Source organism: Hermetia illucens, chromosome 3, assembly GCF_905115235.1.
Source record: "Hermetia illucens chromosome 3, iHerIll2.2.curated.20191125, whole genome shotgun sequence".
Lineage (NCBI taxonomy): Eukaryota > Metazoa > Arthropoda > Insecta > Diptera > Stratiomyidae > Hermetia > Hermetia illucens.
The window spans coordinates 127,974,630-128,000,855 of NC_051851.1; the positions used below are offsets into that span (position 1 = coordinate 127,974,630).

At 41.6% G+C, this 26,226-nt stretch overlaps 1 protein-coding gene across 2 annotated transcripts in view; it reads right to left on the bottom strand.

The window, feature by feature from the left end:
- LOC119653202 (laminin subunit alpha-1) overlaps window positions 1-26,226 on the bottom strand; it is a 375,238-nt gene that overhangs the window by 228,757 nt on the left and 120,255 nt on the right. For both annotated transcript variants that reach the window (XM_038057770.1, XM_038057772.1), the window contains exon 8: window positions 25,651-26,018. In XM_038057770.1, coding sequence (XP_037913698.1) covers window positions 25,651-26,018 — 368 coding nt within the window. The remainder of the gene's footprint in view (window positions 1-25,650; window positions 26,019-26,226) is intronic.

Here is a 26,226-nt window from a genome sequence, read left to right on the forward strand (position 1 = left end):
CCCGCAGTGGCACACACCGCTTCACCACATACCGTCTTATATGCACTATACACCATCAACGCGGCTAGGCGGTATGCCAAACTTACTCTTTCCTGGTTCACTTTGTTATCCAGTGCGCACGCCTAGGCAGGAGCCGCGTATAGCAGGATGGCCCGCTGCGATAGGCAGTCGGCAATCAGATTTTGGCCCTCCAATATTAGGCATCATCCTTGCTAGAGATGAGCTAAACTTTGATATCGATCGTTACCCCCAGGCATCTAATGATCGATTTTGAAGCGGCCTCGTGATTACCAGAGGTAAATTTCGATTATCTGGGTTAAGTAAACAGGAACACCCAGTTTAGCCAGGGTGCCCTTAATTCAACCACAGTTATAATCGTTGGCGCAACAATCCATATTGGATTAGGGCCTTGAAGCGTGTTAGAGCATTTCATTGAAGACCGTGACGGTACACTAGAGTAACACTGTAGGAGGCAATGTGGTCGGCATTGCGCCCCCCTGAGATTGTTTATTACCCTGATTTGACTCAGGTACTCATTCACAGTTGAGTCGACTAGTATCTAACGTCAAATCATGATACAAATTCGACAGCCACCAGTGAGATTCGAACCGCGGCCTTCCGTACGACAGTCTTCTGGTCTAACCACTCAGCTATCCGGAACCAACCCCAGTTGGTCGAATTAAAGGCATTCCTGACATCCAGCGTCACCACAGCATGGAACTTGTCAGCGGCGGACGCCTCCCGGGGCAGGTCCACGACTGTTGCAGTGGCATCGATCATGTAATGTACTTATTTTAGAAGCCAACTTTAGAGCTTTGTTCGGAATCCTGTCCAATCCCGGAGTGTTATTGCCCCCAATTTCTAGACAGATCTCCCCCCATTGGATGAGGTCCATTTTCTTCCTATTGTGGGAAAAGGATTGCGATTATTTTGAAGAAGAGTGGCTTGCGCGTGACTTGAGGTGATTTTTGTCCACGAATCTTGTTCATTACAACCTTGTAAGCAGCGCCCAACGGATTCGTATTTTCCTCAAGGCATAACTGCTTGTAACAATTCCGCCTACTTTCCCGTATAGCCACATCGAAGATGCGCTATTCTTTCTCGGACGCCCCCTTTGGTCTATTGGCAAAGCCTCCTCGCTCTCAGACATGGTGCTCTAAACAGCGAGATTTCTTCGTTCCACCAGTAGTTTTGTTTCCTAATGTGGTGGAACTTGCGTCGTGACATTGTAGAGTCGCATGCTTCAGTTACCTGTTGATATAACGGGCTTACTTTTTCTAGCGTCGTTTCCTTCGGGTCGTGACCTCCTTGTAAAGCCGCCAAGGATGTCTCTTTCTTGCAAGCTCCAATAGACAACCTAGCTATCCTTTTTTTGCACTTCTGTTGCTCACTTGACTGTCCCCTCCCTCATTCCTGATGTCGCGAAAGATGGCCTGATAGTCACTGTAGGTGTAGTGTTTACTCACCTTCCAGACCACCCCTCTAGCCAACGAGATACTGAAGTAATTCAGATCGACGATCGAGTCTAGCCATCTGTCTCGGAGGGTGGGCAGCTATCCAACGTTGGTTAGTACGATGTCCAGTTCCGCGAAATTTTCAAGCAGACCTCAGGTGCTATTATTAGGTCAATGTTCCTTATATCCAGAGTTTGGTGGATTAGTGTGAAATAAAAGGGTGTAAGCCTCACTGCCAAGAACTGTATGTCTAGGTCTGAATGTTGTCATGAGCACGACAGCCGTTGCAGCTATAAATGAATTCCGCAATTTGCAGCCTTCGCATATTATATTGAAGGCAACGCAATGAGAGCAGCTGAAGGACTAATTTATTTAGATCTACGTGAAAAAACTAAATCTCGTTTTTGTAATACTGCGATTCTTTGATTTACATACATTTGTTTGGTAACAGATATGAAGTTATCCTCAAACTTAGAGAAAACCAGGACGAATCCATGAAGGAATATACTGAGATTTTCTTTGGCTTTGAAACAGAACAAGGCTCTGGAGCAGGCACCTACCTTTTGGGTGAAAACGTAAAGTGGGCTCTTTGCTTGCGATAATATAGAATTATCTTTCAGGCTAAAGTTTGTATGATCCTACGGGCAGTAACTTGGTTGATTGACGGGCGATTGAAGGTGAGGCGCATTGCAATCTGCAGCAATATTCCAGCTCCAGTGAGAACACTGTGCACTTCAGACGGTTTGAGAACAATTTCGAAATTCAACACGCTGGAAATACTCGAGTTACCTCCCTTTTCGGAATCATCAGGATGTCAGCAATATTGGCTATTGCTTTCGAAGACTAGGGACAAATTTCCCGTAAGGATAAGTGGCAGAACCTAAATGCTGCTCGATACACCGTTTTTGTAGTTGGTAACGTCCCAAAAGGACTTTACACGACCTTATTAAGCAACTTTACTGAAAACTGATTTAGGAGGCAGAAGACTGAACCAATTTTTGCTAAGCGGTTGGAATAGAGCCGTTTCGCCTTGATTGATAAAGCGGGTAATATGTTGCTAGGACACATTGTCCAGACCCGCGGCGAAGGGATAATAATATATGCCGAATTATTGTATTGTAATTCGATTAGACTGACGAAGTTTGCAATATTAATTTCAATCATTTTGTTTTGGCCCGTCCATCTTTCGGGGTAATGATTTCCCGTTTTTTATAGATTTTCTCAACATTGGAAGCAATATAGAGCTATTGTTTGAATTTAGGAAGAATTCTATTTCCTCTTTGCTCCTCACAGAGAATAAAGAATCTTGAATTTCCCTTTTCTTTTTTACCCCAATTTGGGAATTCCGCAGGAATGAAGTCTGTGGATGAGTATTAATTAAAATTCAAGTTTTATATATTCAGTTCAAAAAATATAAACAATCTGGTATCCGTTTCACTATGATCGATGAATTAGAATTTTTGTCACACATGTAAACAGTAACTTTCAATTTCAACAACGTTCTCTACCCAGATCTACGAGTACATGTGGTCGTTTTCGATGCAATCATATTGTAATTTCTAATATAAGGAAGCTTCATTCCATCCCCAAGCGTCTTTTGCATTATCTATGATTTAATAAACCATTAACACGATCAACTTCACATAAATTTCATACATTTGAAAGATTCCAGGAAACAAGTTTCCTTCCCTCTCATAAAATATCTTCATCACATATCGGATCCGTACATAATCCTCAAAATGTTCCCCATTACCTATTATTATGACTGAGGTAAGGTCTGCGATTATCGTAATTCTGCTTTTATTTAAACGGCCGCATCATTTTATTAGTCGTCTATATGATGGGCAAGTTAACCAAGCAACTCAGGATTTCCATAGGTCCAGCAGAAAGATCGCACAAAGAAAGATCTTACCGACAGCTGAAGGCATATTACTGTCATAAAATCGTTGAGATGTTCTCAGTGCCGCATGTAAGAAAGATACTTTGTAATGTATTTCCTGGATTCTGGAAGAACTTTGGGCCGAGTTGAGTGTGTATGTTTGAGAAAGTGCTTAGTAATCGATTTTGCCGCAATCATATATTGCATAATATGTGCTTGCATGTGAATTTTCAAATGATCCGGCCTCGCAATCAGCATGATGTAAAATTTGAGGTATTATTTGCAATGACCAGTAAAAATGTGGAGGAAGTGGAACATCTTTATCGATCACAATCTGTTTTAGGAAAACCAAAATATAATTACAATGCCTAGCCTACTGTAATCAAAAGAGGCCTATGAAGAGTCTGTATACATTTAAGGAGAGAAATGAGCACATCCTGAATAATTATTTTCATTCAATTAAAGTAGGAATTGCAATGCTATTGTGGCCTCCAATTTAACAATAGGAGTACAAACGAAGTTACTTTATGTACTGTACAGTCATTGTCTTCCCGCATGTACTTAACGTGTCAACCACACATATGAACAATTTCTATCGGTCACTGTTTTGCGCCATGTAGCTCGAGAGTAATCCACTCGCCGGACATCCTACGGACATTCAATTCCTTTCATCATCATCAACGGCGCAACAACCGGCATCCGGTCTAGGCCTGCCTTAATAGGGAACTCCAGACATCCCGGTTTTCCGCCGAGGTCCTTTGCTATGCCATATTGCCCACAATGGAGTTGTCGCTTACTCTTGATGTGTAATTGCCACTTCCGTCGTTGATCAAAAATCAACACGTCCTCGGGTGTTTAGCCTGAACGCCGGCAAAGTTCCTCATTTGTTATTTTCTTAGGCCAGATACCGCCATACAGACATGAGTTTTTGAAAGAGAACATTGGCGCTGAGAAGCTTCAACTCGATGTTGATGTTGAAATATTTGCATTTTCGGATTTTGGGGAACAAGCCAAAACGGATTTAGTGGATTTAATACATCGAGTAGCACCAGTTCACCGGCGCCGTCAATAGAAACAACATTTCTTGAATACGCAAGATATTCGGTGCCCATCAATGCAAATAGAAGTATTGCGTTGATTTATCAGACAAAGAACCTTGGCGCTGTTGGTGTTTCATCTTCAGTTTGATTCTGCTTCCTTCATTTTCCAAATTCAGAGTTATTTAGCCAAAGTCTATGACTTGATAAAAGAGGAAGAAAATCTCATCCGCAATCGAAGTGTTTAAGGAACGATAACGGCAGCTGAAAGACGTCTACGATAATGAGAAGAGAAAGTATCGGTGGCAAACCCTGGCGGACTCAGCTTTGCATTTCAAATTCCTCAATTCATGACATTTTTGCCCATCATATTTCGATCTGATAATAGCTATTAGTTTCCCGGGAATGCCCTTCTTGGGTAGAGCGTTTGAGATATATTTTCGATTGATGCTATTGAAAGCCTTCGCGAAATCGATGAAGAGCAGATGGAGCAACGATCTAAACTTCTCACATCATCTAACGGGTATTAGTGTATTCGATAAAGAGGATCCAGAGCGGAAACTGTTCTGTTCTCTGCTGGTCAAGCTTTCGAGGTGAAGACTTTCCGGATGATTTTAGCAATGACACAGATAACTTTGCTTCTGTTTGGAAAAGCAGTCCTTATTCGAATGTCACAATGGTTTCTCATATTATCCACAAAAGGTGAAGCTTCTCCATACCTCGGCTACAGTTGGTTATTATCGGGGATAAAAAGCCTCCACTTGACATCCCTCACGGGGTCATCGTCGGACAAACAACCAACTACAAGCTTTTTCGCTATGTGGTATGCGGTACTGAAAGCGACGTTATTTGTGGCAACATCAGCTTTGTAATCAACGCAATTGTGGTATTTGTTCTGTCACGGCGCAAAATATCTTGCACTTCTCGTATACTACCATGGTAGCAGAATTCAAGCGCATCGCGGTCATGCCCGGCATTTGTTCTTACTAAAAATAAAGACATTTTCAATGGCGGCCCAGTACTTATGAATATCCTCAGACGGATTGTTAAAGTTTTGTGCCGCTTGCGCAACAAGAAAGTTTGATAAACTCCAGGGACATTATGCTAATCGAAGCATTTGCGTTCTACATATGCTTGGGGACGTAATCGCTTTTCCAGCTACGTTAGGCCCAAATCTCTACCCTACCATGAAAGAGGCCACCAGACCTTTATTTTTAACATTAGAGACAATAAAAACCGCGCACCTTTTAAGAGGTAATGACCAAAATTAACCACGACGCAGAAGACGGAACAGTTGTCTCAACGCGTACAACCGTATCATGACGAAGTGGCGGTGTCTCTCCAGTATGAAATTAAAGTACTAGTGCAACCAGCAAATTAAGATGCTGAGATTATCCTGCCTGCTAGCGAAAAGACTTTACCAAAGTCCAAAAGGGAAGCTAGATGATCAGGAGCTACACCAAGAATACCGGAATTTTCGAAACAGATTTAAGAGGACTACACAGTGGAACAAAGAGAAGTGCTAAATCATCTAAAGCGACCTATCCACGACGTGACAACGTTAAAGATTTCAGTCTTTTCGTAGCAAGAAGAAAATCAACATCAAGTTAAGCCTCAAAGAATCCGAGGGGGAAAGACGGGCTCACGGACCTCAAACTGGCCGTGAAGTTAGAGCTTATCGATTCACTTCCACTAGTACTTTTGAGTCAACCATTGTGGAAGAACTGCTCCTTTTACAATGATAAATTCAGAACTTGACTTATAGATCCATATATACAAATGGTTTTATTTATCCTTTAGACACATGACGAAGATGTTGGAGAGAATCATATACAAATGATTGTCTGCTTTCACCAAGGAAATCGCTGGGCGGAATGCCCCAAATATAGCTTCCACCAGCTGTTGCTTAGTGGTCTCAAACACCTGGACAGCCTCTGTGAATTTGGCAATCGGGCGGGAGTTATTGGTCATCGGTGCACACAGGTAAGCGTTAAGGATGAATTGATGGTGGGTGCCTTTGGACAAGATACGATCGTAGAAGTTTAATATGCCCAAGAACCTTCTCAGATCCTAAACTATTTTTGAAAATAGGAAGCTCGAAGTCGCTTGCACTTTGACTAGGTCCGGTTGGTTGCCTTCACGGGTTATCACTTGGCCGAGAAATCTCACGTGCGATTGTAAAGAGTTTACATTTCTCAACGTCGCGTACGAAATCGACCTGAGAGATGCACTCGATGTGTTCTAACATCATCCAAATAAATAAAACACAAATGGAGGTTTCGTAGCACCGGGTGGATGAATCTCTGAAAGGTTTGCGCGCCATTACACAGTCAAAAAGTTATCATAGTGAATTCGAAGAGTCCTAAATATGTGCATATTGCCGTTTCGGAATGTCTTCGGGAGGTACAAGGATTTGGTGATATTCCGTGACTTAGTTCAAGGTAGAGAGTTAGCAAGCCTAAGAATGAAATGCTGATATCCACAATAATGAACTGCCAGGAAAACGTCAAAGTCCTAGACTACCTATTGTAGTCATAAGTGCGGATCGACGAGAAATTTACTGAAAGGAGTTTTAAGATTTGCGATGCTAATCAATGACTGCAAAATGTGTGGCCTCAAGGGGTCGTAGTTGTTAGGTAATGCGTTGTTTCCCGTAATTATAGCCAGAGTTCCCGGCAAGTCTACCTTTTATGGAAGAAGTGCACGGACAGGTACATTTTTCGGGAACCGTCAGTAGTACCAGCATACCCCGGTGCCTATCGATGGTCCTGATGACCCACTACTTGATCAAGATTTTGTGTAAAAGAAAACCTTATTAAACTCGGTTTACTGTATGTCCGTCCATCCGTCTGTTTGCCTGTCATAGCTATTATCTCAGAAACTATTATTCCTCGTGATACGAAAGAAAAGGTGGGAACTGTGAGCCTGCTCGCATACAGTGAATAACAGTTCCACGTTGAAATTTTTAAAGGGCTTAAAATTTTCTTTTATTGTATATGGTCATGTGGGCTGTCAAAGTACTTCGCAAAGCGTTTATCAGTTATGATGTTTAATGCAAGGGGGCCTAGTGCGGGGGCTAGAAAGTCCTCGTTTCTTTCACAGACCAATTTTCAGAAACTACCTAACCCGGAAATCTGAAAAAAATTACGAGGCTACCACTATACCGTACCTAGGTCTCAAACCGATAACTAACCAAATAAAGGTAATAATAGTGTACTATATTTATTATAGGTATATTTTTTAGAAATTGAATGGGAACCCCCTCAAGAACATCCCAGAATCATCAAGCTTTGCAAGAATATAGGTCAGTATAGAGCATAGTACCACCAAGTTTGATGGAAATCGCGCTATTCCTAACAAAGTTACAATAGGTCAGATTTGTCTCTTTTGTACAAATTTATTGCATTCGAAGACTTTGAATGTCAGTACCATACTAAAGTGAATAGTCTGACAAACTAAATGCATAAATATTACGAGCGAGGTACAAATGCCAACTCAAATATTCTTATCTAGGAAATACGTTTTATACTTGAAGTGTTCAGCTTCCGGTTTCTCGACTTTTTTATATATAATTTGCTTGTACAAACATTATCCTAACATAATATTAATTCAAACTTTTTTCGGAGTCATGACCGACTGACTCTTTCCTTAGCTTTCTCCATTGAGTGCGTTCGTCAGCTAACTAGTTCACTCCGCCAAGTCTAGCGGACTTTAATAATTAGAAAAATGTTTGGCGCGGCAATCCAATTGACTCAAGGCCAGGGAGCCTTTAAGAGCACATCATTCAAGACCTTAAAGGTGCAGTACAGGACTTCAGCATACTGCAGGAAGCAATGGAGTCAGCATTGCGCTCGCTCATAATTATTACACTGATTTGGCTCAAGTTCTTATTCTTATTCACAGCTGAGTCGACTGGTATCTGACATTTAGTGACGATACAAATCCCTCTGCTAGAAGTGAGATTCGAACCATGACCTTCAGATCCGAGTGCCTAGCCTATTTTTGTGACTGAAAAATGAAGCAGCGAAGGTTAAATGTCTCCTGTTCGTTCATTTGTGAAGTAGAGGAGCTGTTTGAATTTTTGGTGAGATTGTGGTTAAGGTTCATTATCATTATACTTAATGCTGGGCAAGTAATTAGCCTACAAAAGTGGGACAGCACAAAGACGAACACAGACATCCATGATGAACCAGGATCCGAACCAGGACAACGAGATCGAGACATTACGCCAACCAACTCGAGCATCGCACCTTCGAAAAGGATTGCAAACACCAAAGCTGTTATAGCGATGGTACGTTAACATAGACGCTGAAAATGTTCCAATTCAATGTTCAAACCTTGTAATGCATGGCCACGATATTGGACCACGGGTTGAACTAGCTAGAGTTTCTCTTTCTTCTTCGCCATCGTCCACTAAGACACTATTAATTTGCCTGCCCCGTGCAATTTGCAGTGGGTAATTCTACCATTTCAAGATCGACTAACTTGAAGACGACTCCCAGTGCATAGTTTCCAAAACAACCCGTAATACGAAAAGCGATTGGCATTGATACATTCCCATTGACATTCGCTAGTAATTACGTCTTTTTACCACAACCTGTCTGATGTGTCTTCGTATTATCGAAAGATCATTCCAATTGATCTTCCACAATTTTCTACTATACGTCCCCAATAAATATCTGACGACCAGTGTTAAACTGAAGATAGTTGACTGATCATAAGAGTTTCCATTGGGGATACAGATGGGCAATATTCCCGACCGTCCCAGTGCAATTTTCTTTTGGATCTTCTAGTTGTATCTAATTTTGTATTAAGTTTTTGCACTTTTTGTTAAATTCCACGAAGGAAAACTTGTCACAAATTCCTGTTCTCCAGCAGAGATCACTCTTGACTACCTGCCAGAGACGCTATCCGAATAAAACGAAATTACTTGGATTCTTTGAAACTTGTCAATATATATTTAATCTGAGGTACATATATAAATGAAATACAATTATGTAATACGCAGGCAAACTGCAGAGATGCAATTTATAAGAAAATAAATAAGAAGGGAAGCGGCGTTGTAGGTAAGTACATATTCGTGCACCAAACTCATCAACAGACTACTCGGAGCCGCATAGTCGGGTTGCAACAGGGATTAAAGTAGCTTTGGCTGAGTGGAGCAAGCCAAGATGCAGTTAATAACTTTTACCATTGCACATTTTATTGGAAATAAAGTTTCCAATCTCATGTTAAATTAAAGGGCGCTGTGCCACATACCGGCAATGGACAATATATAATCAACTAACTTCTAACATCAGCCAGATTTAGAGGAAATATGTTAATTAGCGGCCTAAAGCCTTTCGCACAGCATGGAAATACTATGCGCCTAGATGACCTCACTCCGGCGCAGCATTAACATTTCTCAACGAAATGGCAATAAATTACTCATTTACGGTCTTCTGTCTTCAACGCTGCATTTTTAACGTGCTTTCCAGAAGGAAAGTGGAATTGTACTGAGTTCTGCATTTTTGTGCATGGCTGCAGTATTAAGTGGATTCCATTAGATATTCCGAACGTTCCAGAACCTACCCAGATATTTCGTTTCTGCTCAGGAATATACGAGGCAAAAGTAGTAATTGATGGGTCCCTCGCATTCCACAAACTACCAACTTTGTGGATAGTTGCTCATTTGTATCCGTTCAAGCAAGAATCTGAACACGAGGACGTTCCATCGAGGGTTTAACCGTTTCGATTACTGTTTCAATGCAATCGATAATCGGTTACGCTGATGCTCTGCAGAGTTTCACGCAGAGCCATCAGTTGTGAATCTTTCGGTAAGCTGATCCTGAATCGTGTTGAAATTGCACACGACATTCATATGGGAAATAAATTATTACACCTATGAATTTATACATACGTCCAGCCTGGCACTTGCATGGTTTTCTAATTATATCCAAACGATTGCCCGGTCTCCGCATACGATCACATGTGAAGGTATTATGAGAAAGTTCGCAGCTCTGGTGACTGCACTAGACAACTAGCGACACTTTGCAGGAAGAAAACTGGCCATTGAAGCTCGGCTTGGTACAAACTTTGGTAATTAATTATATTGCGACAAACCGATTACTTAGACCAATTACACAAATAAACTGCTCGTAAATTGTGCAGTTCAAAGGAATGCGCAGTGCAACAAGTTGAGGAGTTGCTGCTATTCAGCAGAGGATTTATGCACATTGAGTCATAAATAGTCAAACGTGAAAGAGTCGTCAGGTATTAAATGTGTGGGGATTGATGTATGGGAAGTGCAAGTGGGAATAAAGCAAAGAAGAAGTAAACTAAAACTTCTTTTAAAAGTTCCTGGCGTTTAGTTTGATCTCACTTCGGAGTGGCAACGTATTTTATTATCATCTGAAAAAATAAATGGAGAATCTTCATTTGAATGTTTTCTTCATGAAGAAGCAAACAATCTCAAGGCTCACGCAGCCGAGCCAAGTAATATAACCTCTATCTTCAAAGAAGTATGTAAGTTGTAGCAGGAGGCCAACAGTAAAGTCACGCTTCAGTCGAAAAGTGGTCAAACAAACATGCTTAAATTTGCACATAATTAATCAGAAGCATTCCCAACCCCCAAAGGGTAGTATAGGTCCCAGGGCGAAACGTGGATTGGTACTCACGATGGAGCATGGGAAACGCCTGGTGAACCAACATCAACAGCTCTACTACCAAATGCTATCTACACCTCCACGTGGTGACTGCTGGGAGCTCTTTCTTAACGAAAAGCTGCAGACGTAGAAGGATGAAAGCGAGTCCCCTGCGCCTAAAAACGGGACAAATTGTACCAACTGGTCCTCCAAGTTGGGGCTTAGATAGGGCTGACAACCCTACACGGAAAACCAAAGTTACGAAGCCACAACAGGAGCCTCGAACTGGACGGATAACACAACGACGAACCCGGCAATTACAAAGGACTAACGATTTACGCATTTTCTCATGGAACGTGTGCTCCCTGTACAGAGATGAAGCTGCCAAGCAGCTAGCCGATACCCTCTTCCAATATAGGGCTGATGTAACAGCGTTACAGGAGATGCGTTGGAGAAGAGTCAACACCATATAATATAACGGCCACGCAGTAAACCATATGCTCAGAGTAGGTTTCTTAGTCAGCTAAAAAATGAGACCTGCTGTTATCGGCTTTGAAAACATAAGCAAACGGCTATGCATTCTGCGGTTGCGAGGCAAATTTAGAAATATAAGCCTCATTAACGTTTACGCCCTACAGAGGAGACTGCAGAGTCGGAGAAGGATACCTTCTACGATTCAGTAGAACGATCCCTCGAAGCCTGCCCCAGATATGATATCAAAATCATACTTGGGGATTTTAACATGAAAGTAGGGACGGAGCCCGTATTTAGACGATACGTTGTCTCTCATAGCGTACACCAAAGTAAGAATGATAACGGACTGCGAATTATTCAATTAGCAGTGTCACACGAAATGGTTGTTGGGAGTACTTAGTTTGCGCGGAAAGCCATCAACAAACATACATGGGCCTGTCCAGATGGGACCACTTTCAACCAAATGGACCACGTGTTGATCGAGCGCCGCCACCTCTCAGCCTTGATGAATATCAGAATATATAGGGCGGCCAATATAGACTCGGATCACAAAGTGGTCTGAGCTCGAATAACAACACCACCTAGAATCCCCTCTGACAATGAGGTGAGACTTAGCACTGAAGCCATCCACAACACAGCCCCCCGCAACACCTATTAGGGGGAAATGAATGCCACAATAACCGCAATCAACAGAGTCCCTAGAGATGAAGAATCAACAAATGATCTTCACAATCACCTGAAGAACATTATCATAAATACGACCACAAACATACTTGCCCCAGTCGCAAAAAGAGTTGGAACGGCTGTTTGGGGATGGATGTAAGCTAGCTACGGAACGGGAGAGTACCGCATACCGAGTAAAGTTCCATTCTCAAAGGACGCGGGCACGTGCGGAGACTTATCACAACTCAACTTCACAGACGGAAAAAGGAAGCCTAGGAGAACCAACAGGTCTGTGAACTCAAAAAGTACAGGGAGCAACCGCACCAGCCGCACAAGTTTTATCAACAAGTCAGCAGGATGAAGCCTTAACCACCTCGAGGTTCATCCTGTCGAGACAAAGAGGGAAATCTGATTTCCGACAGAATGGGCATATTGGAGCGATGGGTTGAGTACTTTGATGAACTACTAAACAACCAGAACATCGGCGAGTTGGCGGAAAAATATTGCCAACACCAAGTATAGAAGAAGCAGTCCGTGCAATTCATCGGCTTAAAAATCATAAGTCACCAGGGGAGCCGATGGAATTACAGCCGAATTGGTTAAATATGGACGCGACCAATTACACCAAGTGGTTCATCAACTTGTGTTCAAGGTGTGGAACAGCGAATCAATACCTGACGACTGATAAAGAGGCACTATCTGTCTCATACCTAAAAGGGAGATTTCACGCAGTGCAGCAATTTTAGAAGTATCATGTTGCTGAGTAACATCTATAAAACATTCTCCGCTATCTTGCTAGGCCGAATAGCCTCATACGCTCAGAAAATCATTGGCCTATCCCAAAGAGACTTCAGTCCAGGCAAATCAGCAGCAGATCAGATTTTCTCTGTGCGACAAGCGATGGAAAAACTGTTGCACCATCTTTTCATCGAATTTAAAGCCGCGTATGATAGCATAGCCAGGGTAAAACTGTACACGGCCTTGAGAGAATTCGGTATCCGGACGAAATTGATAAGACTAACTAGGCTGACCCTGATCAATGTGCGAGGCCAGATGAAAGCAGCAGGATCACTCTCACAACAAGATGATGCCCTCCCCATCATGCGTCTTCTTTAACCTGGCTCTCGAGGAAGTGATCCGTGCTGCTGAGGTAAATGTAAGGGGTACCATCCGCTTTAAGTCTAGCCAACTACTGACCTATGCTGACGATATTGACATCATGGGAAGACGTACAAACTGCCTTCATCCAGAGCAGGCGGCAACCGGGGCGAAATCTTGGGCTGCATATCAATGAAGGCAATACAAAGTATATGGTGGGAACGACAGCACCAAAAACCAACCTACCACACTGGTCAAAGAGGAATAATAAAGATAAGAGACTACAACTTTGAGACTGTTGATAATTTCTCCTATCTAGTGTCAAGCATCACAACCGATAACAGCTACGGTTGTTGTCAGCCAACAGAGCCTATTTAAGCTTACAAAAACTGTTCCGCTCGAAACGTCTCACCATAGGGTCAAAGCTCTCACTGTACAAGACAATGATCTTGCCAGTCCTCATGTATTCCTCGGAGACTTGGGTTCTTAGCAAGAAAAATTGCGAACTCTTGGCCGCGTTCGAAAGAAGAATAATTTTTGGCCCCCTACATGGGTTGTTGCGCCGTTGATGATTCCCAACCCCCAGATCAAGTTGGGAACAGTAAGTCGGGTGCGGGTATGGAGAGATTCGAGGTTTTCTCGTGTACAAAATATTGAGTGCAAGAATGAATGGAGTGGAATGGAAAATGAATCATTTACGTTTGAAAGAGAAGATTGTTCTGGTGAGCATAACCGAATCCTTGGCAGAATTTGACTATTATTTGGTAGACATACAGAAGTCCACAACTAAGTAGATAGAACAATTTGTGGCAAAAAGAAACCACCGTATTTATCATTCTAATTACTTAACATTTATCTATTTTAAAGTAAATCAATCCGTTCAGATATTCAAAAACAAGAATAGTATAGAATATCCCCAAATGGTCCCGCATCAAAATACTAACCACTCCTAACTGTGCTTAACCCTCCAAATGGACATAGGGGGCTTAACCCTCCAAATGGACATAGGATCGTACACATTTTTGCTCTAATATTTATATTTTTTAACTTACGCGCAAGCTCATCGCTGCAGTGGTTGTCGAACGTATGGTGGTTAGTCTTCACTAAAACAGAAATACAAATGCCTTGAGGTCCAAATAGACCACGATACCAGTTGTGTATATTTTTTTTAATTTGAATTTATAAATAATAATTTTTCTTTCATTAATTTGAAACTAAAATGTCACGAAATCTAAATACCCACCCAGTACTTGTACTTCTGAAAGATAATTTTAATTTTGAGAACGACAATGTCCTCGGTAGGAAGGGACAATGTGACAATGAACTTATTACTGATGAAGATGAAGTGGAGAATATTAGTTGTTCGTAAGACGGTGTAATTACCCATGTGGATAGCTTTTGCAGTAATATTAGCTCTGGCGAAAAGGAAAATAAGGTTTAGAGTATTTTTCAGACAAGATTCCATGCAAATGGTTAGTTTTGTAAAAAGCTTCTAATTTTAAAAAATCTATGAAATGCAGTCAATATGCCAATACTAATATATGCATGGATTTGCTGACACCATTTTTTCGTGAAAAACATATTAAATGTTCGGTATTTTGTTGATTGTTTTCAAAAAAAGAATAGAAAACTTTTTAGAGCACACTAAACATGTCGAAACCTTTATAGCACATCTAATTGAGGGCGGCATGGATAAATTTAAAAGCCGGAAGGGGGCATTCATATCTATGTGACCGAAAAAAGGGCCAAAAACAATTCCACCAAGGTTCAAAATATGGCAGATATATTTGTAAAAGCCATTTCATAAAGACGCTAATGTGTTCTAAATGTCAAATATTAGTAGTTGTTGGAAGATTATTAGGAACTCGCTTTGTTCTCGCTAATATTTTCGAGTTACATTTTTTTATACTTTATTGATCTCAGGAAAAGATCCCGTTTTGTTTAAGTTCAGAGGCTAATTAAACCTAGAAAGGTGTTTGCTTTTGGGTTTTCATTATTATTCGATATTTTTCAACTATCTGAAGTACACACTTAAAAAAGATACTCAAAATCGAAGACTAATAAGTAATACGTAAATAAATGATGAAAGATCCATGATAAAGTTAACAAAACTTAAATGTATTTTTAAACAAGTCGGGAAATCGGAAACTGGATGCTTCAGGTATGAAAGGTTTAATGATAAAGATATTTGAGTGTGCATCTGTTCCATTTATTCCTAGCATGTAATATATGCATATATTTCGGGTGATCTTGACATTTATAGTCTTAAATTTCCAAGAAGTGACAACTTTAACTTCAGTGACAATAGCGCGATTTCCATCAAACTAGGACCATATTCTATGTTATAGCCTACCTTGCTGCAAAATTTTGTGGTACTAGGATGAATTTTAGGGAGGTTTTGCAGACAATTACTGAAAATTATAATAATATATTATTATTAACTTTATTTGAACAATTATCTGTATGAAGGGTATTTCGGAACCTAGACACCATACAGTGGCAGCCTCTTGATTTTTTTCAGATTTTTCGGTTGGGTAGTTTCTGGAAACGGGTCCGTTAAAGAAATTATCACTTTCGACCCCCGCACTCCCGACCTTAGCACCGTAGAAGGATATATTTCTTTGTATCCGTGAGCGTTTACAGTTCCCAGCTTTCCACCAAATTTAGTGTCAACCCCTATAACCGTCTCTGAGAAAAATACGTGTGACAGACAGACAAACAGACAGTAAACCGATTTTAATGATTTTAAAACCTTAAAAAGGGATTATTTTATTAAAATATGCATATTTCGGCCACACTTTTTGTATATAATACTGTTTATTTGCTATTTTCTAATTGGGGTCATTTTAGACCCACGCTACCAATGAAGTAGCTAAAAATATCGACACCAAATAAAAATAAAACTAGGTAGCTTTCTCCTACTACAATATATTTTAATAGTTAGTAGTAGTAGCTTAAGTACTGAGGAAGAGAGTAAGTAGCTCTCGAAATACGTGTTTACTAACTATTAAAATATATTGTAGTAGGAGAAAGCTACCTGGTCTTATTTTTATTTAGAAGAACTACAAGCATCGGAACGATAACTATTTTTTTGTGGACACCAGTTAAGGATTGATCCCGGTAATCGGACGGCAACCAATCTACTCTTTCTTTGGCTCGTAAAGCTCGTAGAATTCAGTTAACTCATTTTTTTCAATAATTGTTAATGTAATTTATTGCTACCTGCACGTGCACAACAGTCCAGTAGTTTATGGTAAGCAGGAATACTATCACGTGTATACAGACCTTCAGTATGACAGCTTAACCCTGCGGTAGGGGGCTCAGTGAGGGATCTTTGTTAGAAAATCACCTCAAAACCGTACTGTAATCAAACCCCGACCCAAAGTGTAATGCGAGCCATGTTGAAGATTGAATGATACCGGGGGTGAAGGGTGTCATAAGCGCAGTTCTGTGGTGCTGAGGAACCCAGTGTAAATTTCGTCGTGCGCGTACAGGGGTAGGTGGCTACTTGAACGATAAAATACTACCATACTCATGTATCCGGATAGCTGAGTGGTTAGAGCACAAAGCTGTCGTACGGAAGGTCGCGGCTCAAATCTCACTGGTGGCAGTGGGATTTGTATCGTGATTTGACTTCGGATATCAGTCGACTCAGTTATGAATGAGTAGCTGAGTCAACTCAGGTTAATAATCTCGGGCGAGTGCTATGCTGACCACATTGCCTCCTACAATATACTGTAGTGTGCCGCTACGATCTTAAATGAAGTGCTCTAACACACTTCAAGACCCTGATCCAATTGGATTGTTGCACCAACGGTTATTACTTTACTCGTGAGAACACATATAGGGACTATAATAAAACCAACAACAGTAAGCAATGACGAGGTCAGCGGACACAGCGAAGTGGCATGGGGGTTGGACCGAGTCCAAATGGGCGCCGTAGGCGCTACATTTTCGGTGGGGAAACTAATGTAAACAATTTACCGACCGATCGCTCAGCAGCAGAGTCTTCGCCGGCTCTGTTTCAGTTTAGACTGTCTCACGGAAGTATCTCCTTGATTTATTTTATCATCAACGGTGCAACAACCGGTCCCCGGTCTAGGCTTGCCTTAATAAGAAACTCCAAACATCCCGGTTTTGCGCCGAGGTCCACCAATTCGATATCCCTAAAAGCTGTCTGGCGTCCTGACCTACGCCATCGCTCCATCTTAGGCAGGGTGTGCCTCGTCTTCTTTTTCTACCGTAGATATTGCCCTTATAGACTTTCCGGGCTGGATCATCCTCATCCATACGGATTAAGTGACACGCTCACCGTAACCTATTGAGCCCAATTTTATCCACAACCTGACGGTTATGGTATCGCTCATAGATTTCGTCGTTATGTAGGTTACGGAATTGTCCATCCTCATGTAGGGGGTCAAAAAATCTTCCGAGGATTCTTCTCTCGAACGCGGCCAAGAGTTCGCAATTCTCCTTGCTAAGAACCCAAGACTCCGAGGAATACATGAGGACTGGCAAGATCATTGTCTTGTACAGTAAGAGCTTCGACCCTATGGTGAGGCGTTCCGGGCGGAACAGTTTTTGTAAGCTGAAATAGACTCTGTTGGCTGACAACAACCGTGCACGGATTTCATCATCGTAGCTGTTATCGGTTGTGATTTTCGACCTTAGGTAGAAGAAATTATCAACGGTCTCAAAGTCGTAGTTTCCTATCTTTATTCTTACCGTTTGACCAGTGCGGTTTGATGTTATTAGTTGGTTCATTTGTGGTGAATTTATTGAATATATTTTGTCTTGCCTTCAATGATGTGCAGCCCAAGATCTCGCGCCGCCTGCTCAATCTGGATGAAGGCAGTTTGTACGTCTCGGGTCGTTCTTCCCATGATGTCGATATCGTCAGCATAGGCGGACTTAAAGAGGATCGTACCTCTTGCATTTACCTCAACATCACGGATCACTTTCTCGAGGGCCAGGTTAAAGAGGATGCATGATAGGGCAACACCTTTTCGTAGACCGTTCTTGATGTCGAATGGTCTTGAGAGTGACCTTGCTGCTTTTATCTGGCCTCACACATTGACCAGGGTCAGCCTAGTCAGTCTTATCAATTTCGTCCGGATACCGAATTCTCTCGTGGCCGTGTACAGTTTTACCCTGGCTATGCTATCATAGGCGACTTTAAATTCGATGGAGAGATGGTGTAACTGATTTCCATATTCCAAAAGTTTTTCCATTGCTTGCCGCAGAGAGAAAATCTGATCTGTTGCTGATTTGTCTGGAGTGAAGCCTATTTTGTATAGGCCAGTGACGTTCTGGTCGTATGGGGCTGTTCGGTCTAGCAAGATAGCGGAGAATATCTTATAGATGGTACTCAGCAACGTGATACCTCTATAATTGCTGCACTGTGTGATATCTCCTTTTTTATGAATGAGACAGATAATGCCGTCAGGCAGACAGATAATGCCGTCAGGAAATCAGATTTCCCTCTTTATCTCGGCAGGATGAGCATCGAGGTGTGTAAGCCTCCTACTGACTTGTTGGGAAAACTCGCGTGCTGATGCAGTTGCTCGCTGTATTTTTCGAGTTCATAGACATATTGGTTCTGCCAGGCTTCCTTTTTTCGTCTGTGAGGCCGCTTCTCCGCTCGGCGGAGTTCATGATAAGCCTCTGCACGTGCCCGCGTTCGTTGAGAATGCAGCGGCATGCGGCATGCCTCCTTTCCGTTGCTAGCTTACATTCGTCGTCGAACCAGCCGTTCCGACTCTTTTTGCGGCTGATGCCAAGTATGTTTGTGACGTAACACAACGTTCTTCAGGTGATTGTAAAGATCATTTGAGGCATTTTTGTCGATCCTTATTCCCTGGGAGACGGTTTCGCGGTAAAAATGCTATAGCGGGAACTGGCCGCCTATGATCTTCAGGCTGGAAACCGCTAATCCATCTGGTGGATCGCTCACGGAACTCCTTGCAGTTGGTTCCAGCGTAATGGTGTTACGGCTGCTACAGACTGTACTGTCCTCGAAGGCTACTGTCTCCAGGCTGGATTCCAGCAGCTCATTTTCTGATGATGCGCCTGGTATCAGCATCTCTTCTTCGTCCATCGTCGTCCGTTTTTATTTGCTAAATTTTCGGTCACCCAGGGAAGGGCCTTAATCGAAACTGAAAGTTCCGAAGGTATTTAGAATCCGCATACTCTTCCGACTTATTATTCTTTCATATTCCATTTTTTCAATGAGATTATACTCCAGTTTAATTATCATTCCACTTTACGCTCTGCAGGTTATAATTTTAAAGTAGTGACGAAAAGAGCAAACACGAACGTTGATGGCTAGAACCGGGATTTAAATCCGGGGCAAGAATTCTGAAAGCTCTGGGTCTATTACTCCAGAGACCATTTCGTCTGCTTTAAATCAGGCAAAACAATATTTTCAGGCGAGATTGGTTTAAAGGTGTACGTGCAGCTAACGACAGACAACATTTTCACTAATAATTTTTTTCTATTAATTAATAAGGTTGAACCAACCTACAATTAATATAGACACCTGCAAAAATGTAATTAAGTGTTTGTAAAATGTTTTCAGTCCACATTCAGTCTGAAACTTCACAGAAATATATTAAATTCCTGGAAGTCTCGCACTATTAATTAAAAAATAATTCAATTTCAACCAGCCAGGCCGAGTTCATGGTGGACATGATACAAACTTAAATTGCAAACATGAATTTTATCGAACCGCAAATCACCTACAATGCTAGTCGTTAGCCAATTTTCTTTTACTACCTATACTATGTAAGGTAAATCTAATATTTCATGGCTAATTAACAAACATCTTTAAATCTTTCAATCCAACTTCCCACATATTCTGGTCATTGAAACGAGCAAGGATTAAATAACGAAAGCATATACTTTGTATTCGTGTCAGTTACCAGAAAACAAGGCTATAAAATTTGCGGAGAAAATATTAAAACTAACGAAGTACGAGCCACAACTGGTCCAAGTCACTACCGGCTCAAGTACGTATCTTACGATTTCGGAATAATTTGTTAGAGTAATCAAAATACGGTGTACCAACATAGAAATTTCGTAAGGCGCAACGGGAAAGAAATATCACGAGATTCACACGGTATGCAAAACAAAGATGAGGACAATCTATTTCCGAGAAGAATATGAAATCGGCTTTAGGGTATAATTCGTGCTGAGTTACAAAAAAAGATACTTCTTCCATCTTAATGAACTCTAGGAAGATTATCATGACACTAATACGTGGGCCAATTTCTCATCATGTTTCGTATATTCCCAAGTGAAATTCCGTACAAAATAATAGTTTTAAGAACCAGATTGTTGAGAGATACTTTAATTTTGACGAAATATTACTTCACGAGCTTTCCAATAAATATTGAAAATGCATTTTCAGACCCCTTTCTCACAATCTGATCATAAATGCCTCAAACAACGCGGTAAACCGACCCATAAGCAAACAGTGGACAACTCAAGGAACCCAAACTCGGGAATGTTGTAGGCTTCACGAAAAGCGGCTTTTGAATAGCCTTTGGCACAATTTCACCCAGCTACAACCTCCAAACAACTACACAACAAGATATGAATTGAAGTCACGATTCGGAGCCCCTATGGGTTCGATGTTGCTGGTCACTGTCTCAGAGACAGTTCGGAGACTTACGGTGTCCACTTAGCTCCCTCGTCATAACATCAACAAATCAAAGAAAGCAAGTAGAGTACTCAATGTATCTTGTTTGTAATTAAGCATAGTATCTGCCCCGCAGCCCATCTTACGCTCACGTTCGCAATACTCCAAAGATATCTAAAAGTTGGCTGTGTCTACTGAAAAAACAAGACCCACGAAATCTATCTTGGCGTGTCTTGAGTCGAATGTGTCCTCCAAAGATTTGTTATTCCCCAACATCGGAAATCATCCGAAGTTGTCTGGAATGCTTTTCTGCTCTAGACTGCCTGTTCCTCATCACAGATTTGTCGTCTTTGGTCATCTGGTTTTAAAGTCGAGTGAACCGGCTTTTGATGAACTTTTATTTTCACTGTCAGTTGCAGCCAGAAGTTGCTTCGCTCATGATGAATTGGATACAGTATGCTGCTCGAAAAATTGCCCAAAGTGTTATTCATATTTAATCGAAGGCAGGTGCACACGTTCATGCGCTTTGAAAATGTAGTTCTATTGGAGATTTATCATTTACTAATAGGCTTGCGTTCAATCAACTTATAGTTTTGAGGGCATACCAAAGCTTTCCAAGATATCATATGGTCAATGAAAAATAACCAAAAAAATCAGCTATACCGGGACGCCATATTATTTGGGACATCAGAATTACACTTAACGAATTTGACAGGTGGATATTACGGGTACCATACTAGCGAAAATAATCAAAAGTCATTTAGAAATAGCTACCTGGTATCAACGGAAATTGTACTGCGCCATAAATAACTATTCTCCTTATTTTTCTTAAAGAATTTCGGGGTCCTAAGTCCGCATCCACTTGATGTCGGATCGGACTCTCTTCTTCTTATGGTTATCAGTGTACGTATCAACGATGGCATATCAATCAGTCCTATAATCGACAGATACTTTAGAATGTGTCCTACTCTGCTAGCTTGCGTTTAGTGGGCATTCTCACAGGTGTAATGTCCTACTTTGCACAAGTGTCAGACATTGTCCCAGAATATGCATGGAGGCTTCATCGTTCTCTCCACAGAATCTGCAATGTCCGCAAATATTCCCACCGTCTCCAAGTCGTCGTTTAATCAAACAATCCTGTCAGGGCTTTGGTTGACATTTCCTCATAAGAACCCGGAACTATTCCAGCTCGCCCAGAAAAGTTCCCTCAATCGTTTTCTTTCCTTAGCGTCATGGCCATTCTTGATTTGACAAAATTTTGGACGTTAACGGTAGGTTTCTCATCGACGATGATGAGCGATTGGAGAGATAGAAGGACTACTTCATCACGATTGTGAATCCAATAAATCCAGTGAAATTTCACATTTTCTAGATGATATGGCGAATCTTCTTAACATGCAGAGTGCTTTTGCAGTCAGTAGTGAAATTACCTTTACTATAAACACTGAATCGGAGTAAAGCCGCCGGGCTTGATTGTTTCTCTACAAAACTGTTTTATGCAGCCCATGCGATCACCGTTAAATTGTTACTTCCACTCACGCAAATAGTTTCGGGATGATGTTCAATACCAACAAAACCCAGGTCTAAATCGAATGGGTTATCGTGATCTCCCTGTTCGTATTTTCAGGGTGCGTTGTTTCGACCGACGGCGGCACCCAACATGTTGTCGATCGAAACCTTAACAGCGCTGAATCTACCTTCATTCCTTTGCTCAAGATCTGGAAGTGCCTCATGATCCCTGTACACATGTTCGTCAAAGGACAGTGGATAGGATACACATTAAGAAAGGGTGAAAAACCAAATGCATTGGAATCCACTACCGGATGAGTCAGGATGGGTGGCGAGTGAGTCGTCCTGAAGCTAAGTGGCGCAGAACACTGAAAGAGGACTGCAATTTTCTCGGAAAGCCGTGGGGGCACAGCGTTTGAGTCGATATCGCATTTGGGATCATTTGGAGAATCATTCAATTATGATATTGCTTCACGTATTATCGTACCCTGGATCAAGTGATGTTCCACAATTAGCGTTCCCTGTGATCGACGTTTCAACAAACGTCTCAAATCTAAAATTTAGCGCGATGTCATCCGTCCTGTCGCTCTCTATGGTTCTGACTGTTGGCCGACTATAAAAGAGAATGAACGGCGTCTTGTGGTAATCGATAAGTAGATGTTGCGTTGGACTAGTGGCGTGACACGCCTTGATCTATATGGCGTTGCGCCGATCGTGGAAAAATTACGAGAGAAGGGTTTTCGATGATATGGTCGTGTAATTCGCGATAACAAGAATTCACTTGCCAAGATTGATCTGAATACCGAAGTCGATGGTGGCTGGATACGCTGGACGGTGATTTGAAGGCCTCGCGACTACATCAAGATCAGGCCTTTGATAAAATAAAATGGCGCAACCGATCACGATGAGCCAACCCCGCTTGTGAACGGGACAAGGGCTAAATAAAAGGAAGAGGATTCAATTCAAAACGGTGCAAATCAAGCCTGTAACAGTAGTTTCATTAATCTCATGGTACATTTAAATTTTGACTGCGAGTCCCGATCCAAGGCACCTAAATTCATTAACTGTAGGTCGCTACTATTGACACTGTTCCTGTCAGTTTCATCGGGGTTGGTCATTAAGAGCTTTGTTTTCTTTGGATTCAGGCGCAATATTCTGTCCGAGTATGGTGTGAAATTATGATTGAATACAAGAGGTCCATAAAAACGCTAAGAAAACGTATCTATAAAAAAGTCAGCTGTAAGATTTACCACACCATAAGGACAAAATTAATAATGCGATTATGCAAATTTTCATGAAAATCAATTGGAATTGGGCCCTTTATTTTAAGTTTGACGTGTTTCGGCTGATTTCTAAAATGTTAGTAGGGAATGTAGTTCTCACGGTGCTCAATTAGTGCGCCACGGTACGCAAATTAGTATCGATGATACGCAGAAGATATTCAAGAAGTATGCCGGTAATCTATTCCTATAAGATTTCTAAATTACCAGGGAATAACCACTCACCCACCCTACGTCCTTAACTTTATCAAAGGGAAAGCCAATCTTGCCGCCAACTCCACTGCCACAGATACTTCCCGTAGTTTAACTACAATAAATCTCGAACGTATTTCCTCATGCAGCTAATCAGATCCCAAATCGAAACCTTGTATACTTCATCGCAAAAGAGGCAGGCATATCCTCCAACCCGCATACGTGCAGTTAACTACCGCACGCATGTCTCCGCCTAGCCGTTGCCATCCTAAAGAAGCAACAACCAAAGCAATATCCCCGAGCAACTACCGCCTAATTTGCCCCCTCAACACTACGTCCGAAAATTTTCGAACAAATCATCCACGACATCTCCAGTAACAGCATTATTTCACCCTTCCAGTTTAGAACCAACACCCTTACGTCTTTAGAACCATACAGTACGCCCTGACCCGAAACCTACCCAATCTCTCAACAAATGTCTACATGCCTTCAAACTCCTCCTAAACTCTTTGTTACCTAATGCAACTTCTCATCCGTCCGTTTTTCCGTCTACCCATACATACATTCCAGCCAAGATCTATATGATGATGTCAGGACCATCCGCATCGACTTGGATTTCTCGTGAACACCCTCATCAAGTTACTCTTCAAATCCCCGATGACGTCCTCATGCTTCCAACGCTATCCTTCCCTGTGAACCACTCCTCCAGACACCATTCCATCCTAATACGAGTAGACTTCGCGCTGGCCTTGTGTACTGCATAGCCCAATAGTCCTGCCCCTCTACAGGCATCCTATTCCCATCTATTCATGAATTTTTACTTGGTCCATCTTAGCCATCAACACAAAGGCGTTTTTCTTGATTTCGTCCTGTATCCGTAAGATTTAGGTTAGTTAGAATTGCGTTAGATTAAGCATAGATTGTAACCTTAAGTTAAAACTAAGCTAAACTAAGGCATGCTTTAAGGTTAATGACATATCCTATTATTATCCCAATTATCAATTAATAATCTGTTTTTGTCAGTTCAAAGCTCTCAGCTTTTAGAAGTATTTGCCTACAACACTTCACCACAGTACCCTGGTCAAACGCAGCACATTTGTGGACGCGTTTATTAGCAAGGGTAGTACCTCCGCAGTTTGAACCCCACATTGGGCGCCTTTTGATCCAATTGTTGATTTTTAATGAGCTAATCTTACCTGCAGATAATCTCCAAAAAAATAAATTTCTGGTTTTTTAAGTGATGTGAGTGAGGTTCTGTTTCAGTCTATTCTAAGTTTCCACGCATTTTGATAATTTCTCTCTAGCCGATTGCCTTTTATTATGTTGAAGGCCATAGAGAATAAATAATAGTTTTCCCATTGACAATTTCAAGTTGGAGACTTATTTGGGTATCATAGAAACGCCAAAACCAACCATAAACGAATTTAATCTATTTTGAGCGATAGTCGGACTTAGCTGTTCCATGTGATCATTGATACATCGCCTACGTTTCTGTTAAACCTTTTAGTTCAAGGTTCCAATATCTGTGTCATATACTGTAATTTGGTTCGATGCGTTTTCTCCTCAGACAGAGGCACGCCATACCATAAGCAAAAAACTAGATATTGTATGCAATTTGATGACAAATTGCCAGGCATGAACGCAAGTCGTCTGTCTTCCGCGGCTATCCTGCCGGAGACGTGCACTTCATGCTGGCAATTTCTGTGACAGTTTTTTGGATTCAGTCCAACTCTCCGACACAGACTAACTTTCAAATTGAAGGAAATTATGAAATACATAGTCGCATGCATATATGTACTTACCCTCGCATCCAGCCGCTGTCAATCCGTAAAATTCCTCTTGACATTCATCACATTTAAGCCCCACGACACCAACTTTACACACGCATTGCCCGTCTCCCGGGTCGCACCATGAATCCACTGATCCATTCACATTGCACTCACATGGAACGCATTCGAATTTTCCGACGGAGGATTTTGCAAAACCGCGTTCACATTCGTTACACTTTTGACCCGTAAATCGTTCACGACACGGACACTGTCCTGTTTCCGGATTGCATACGTTGCTACTGGATCCCACTAGGTTGCAATTACATGGCTCACATACTGCAGTTGGGTCACCCCAAAATCCCATCTGACACCGCTCACAACGCCAGCCTTCTGTATTTCCGCTAGAATTTTCCCAATGAAGAAAAAAAAAACAATGATTAGATGGGTATGTTCATCATTTAGAAAAAAATTATAGGACTAATACTATCACTATCACCGGGGTCGAACCTTTGTGCTGTCCGGCTGCTGTAGGCTTATCACCTTCGCAGCATTGATGATAATAAAACTGAAACACAGTTTCATTGAAAATTAAATAGGAAAGAAAATAAG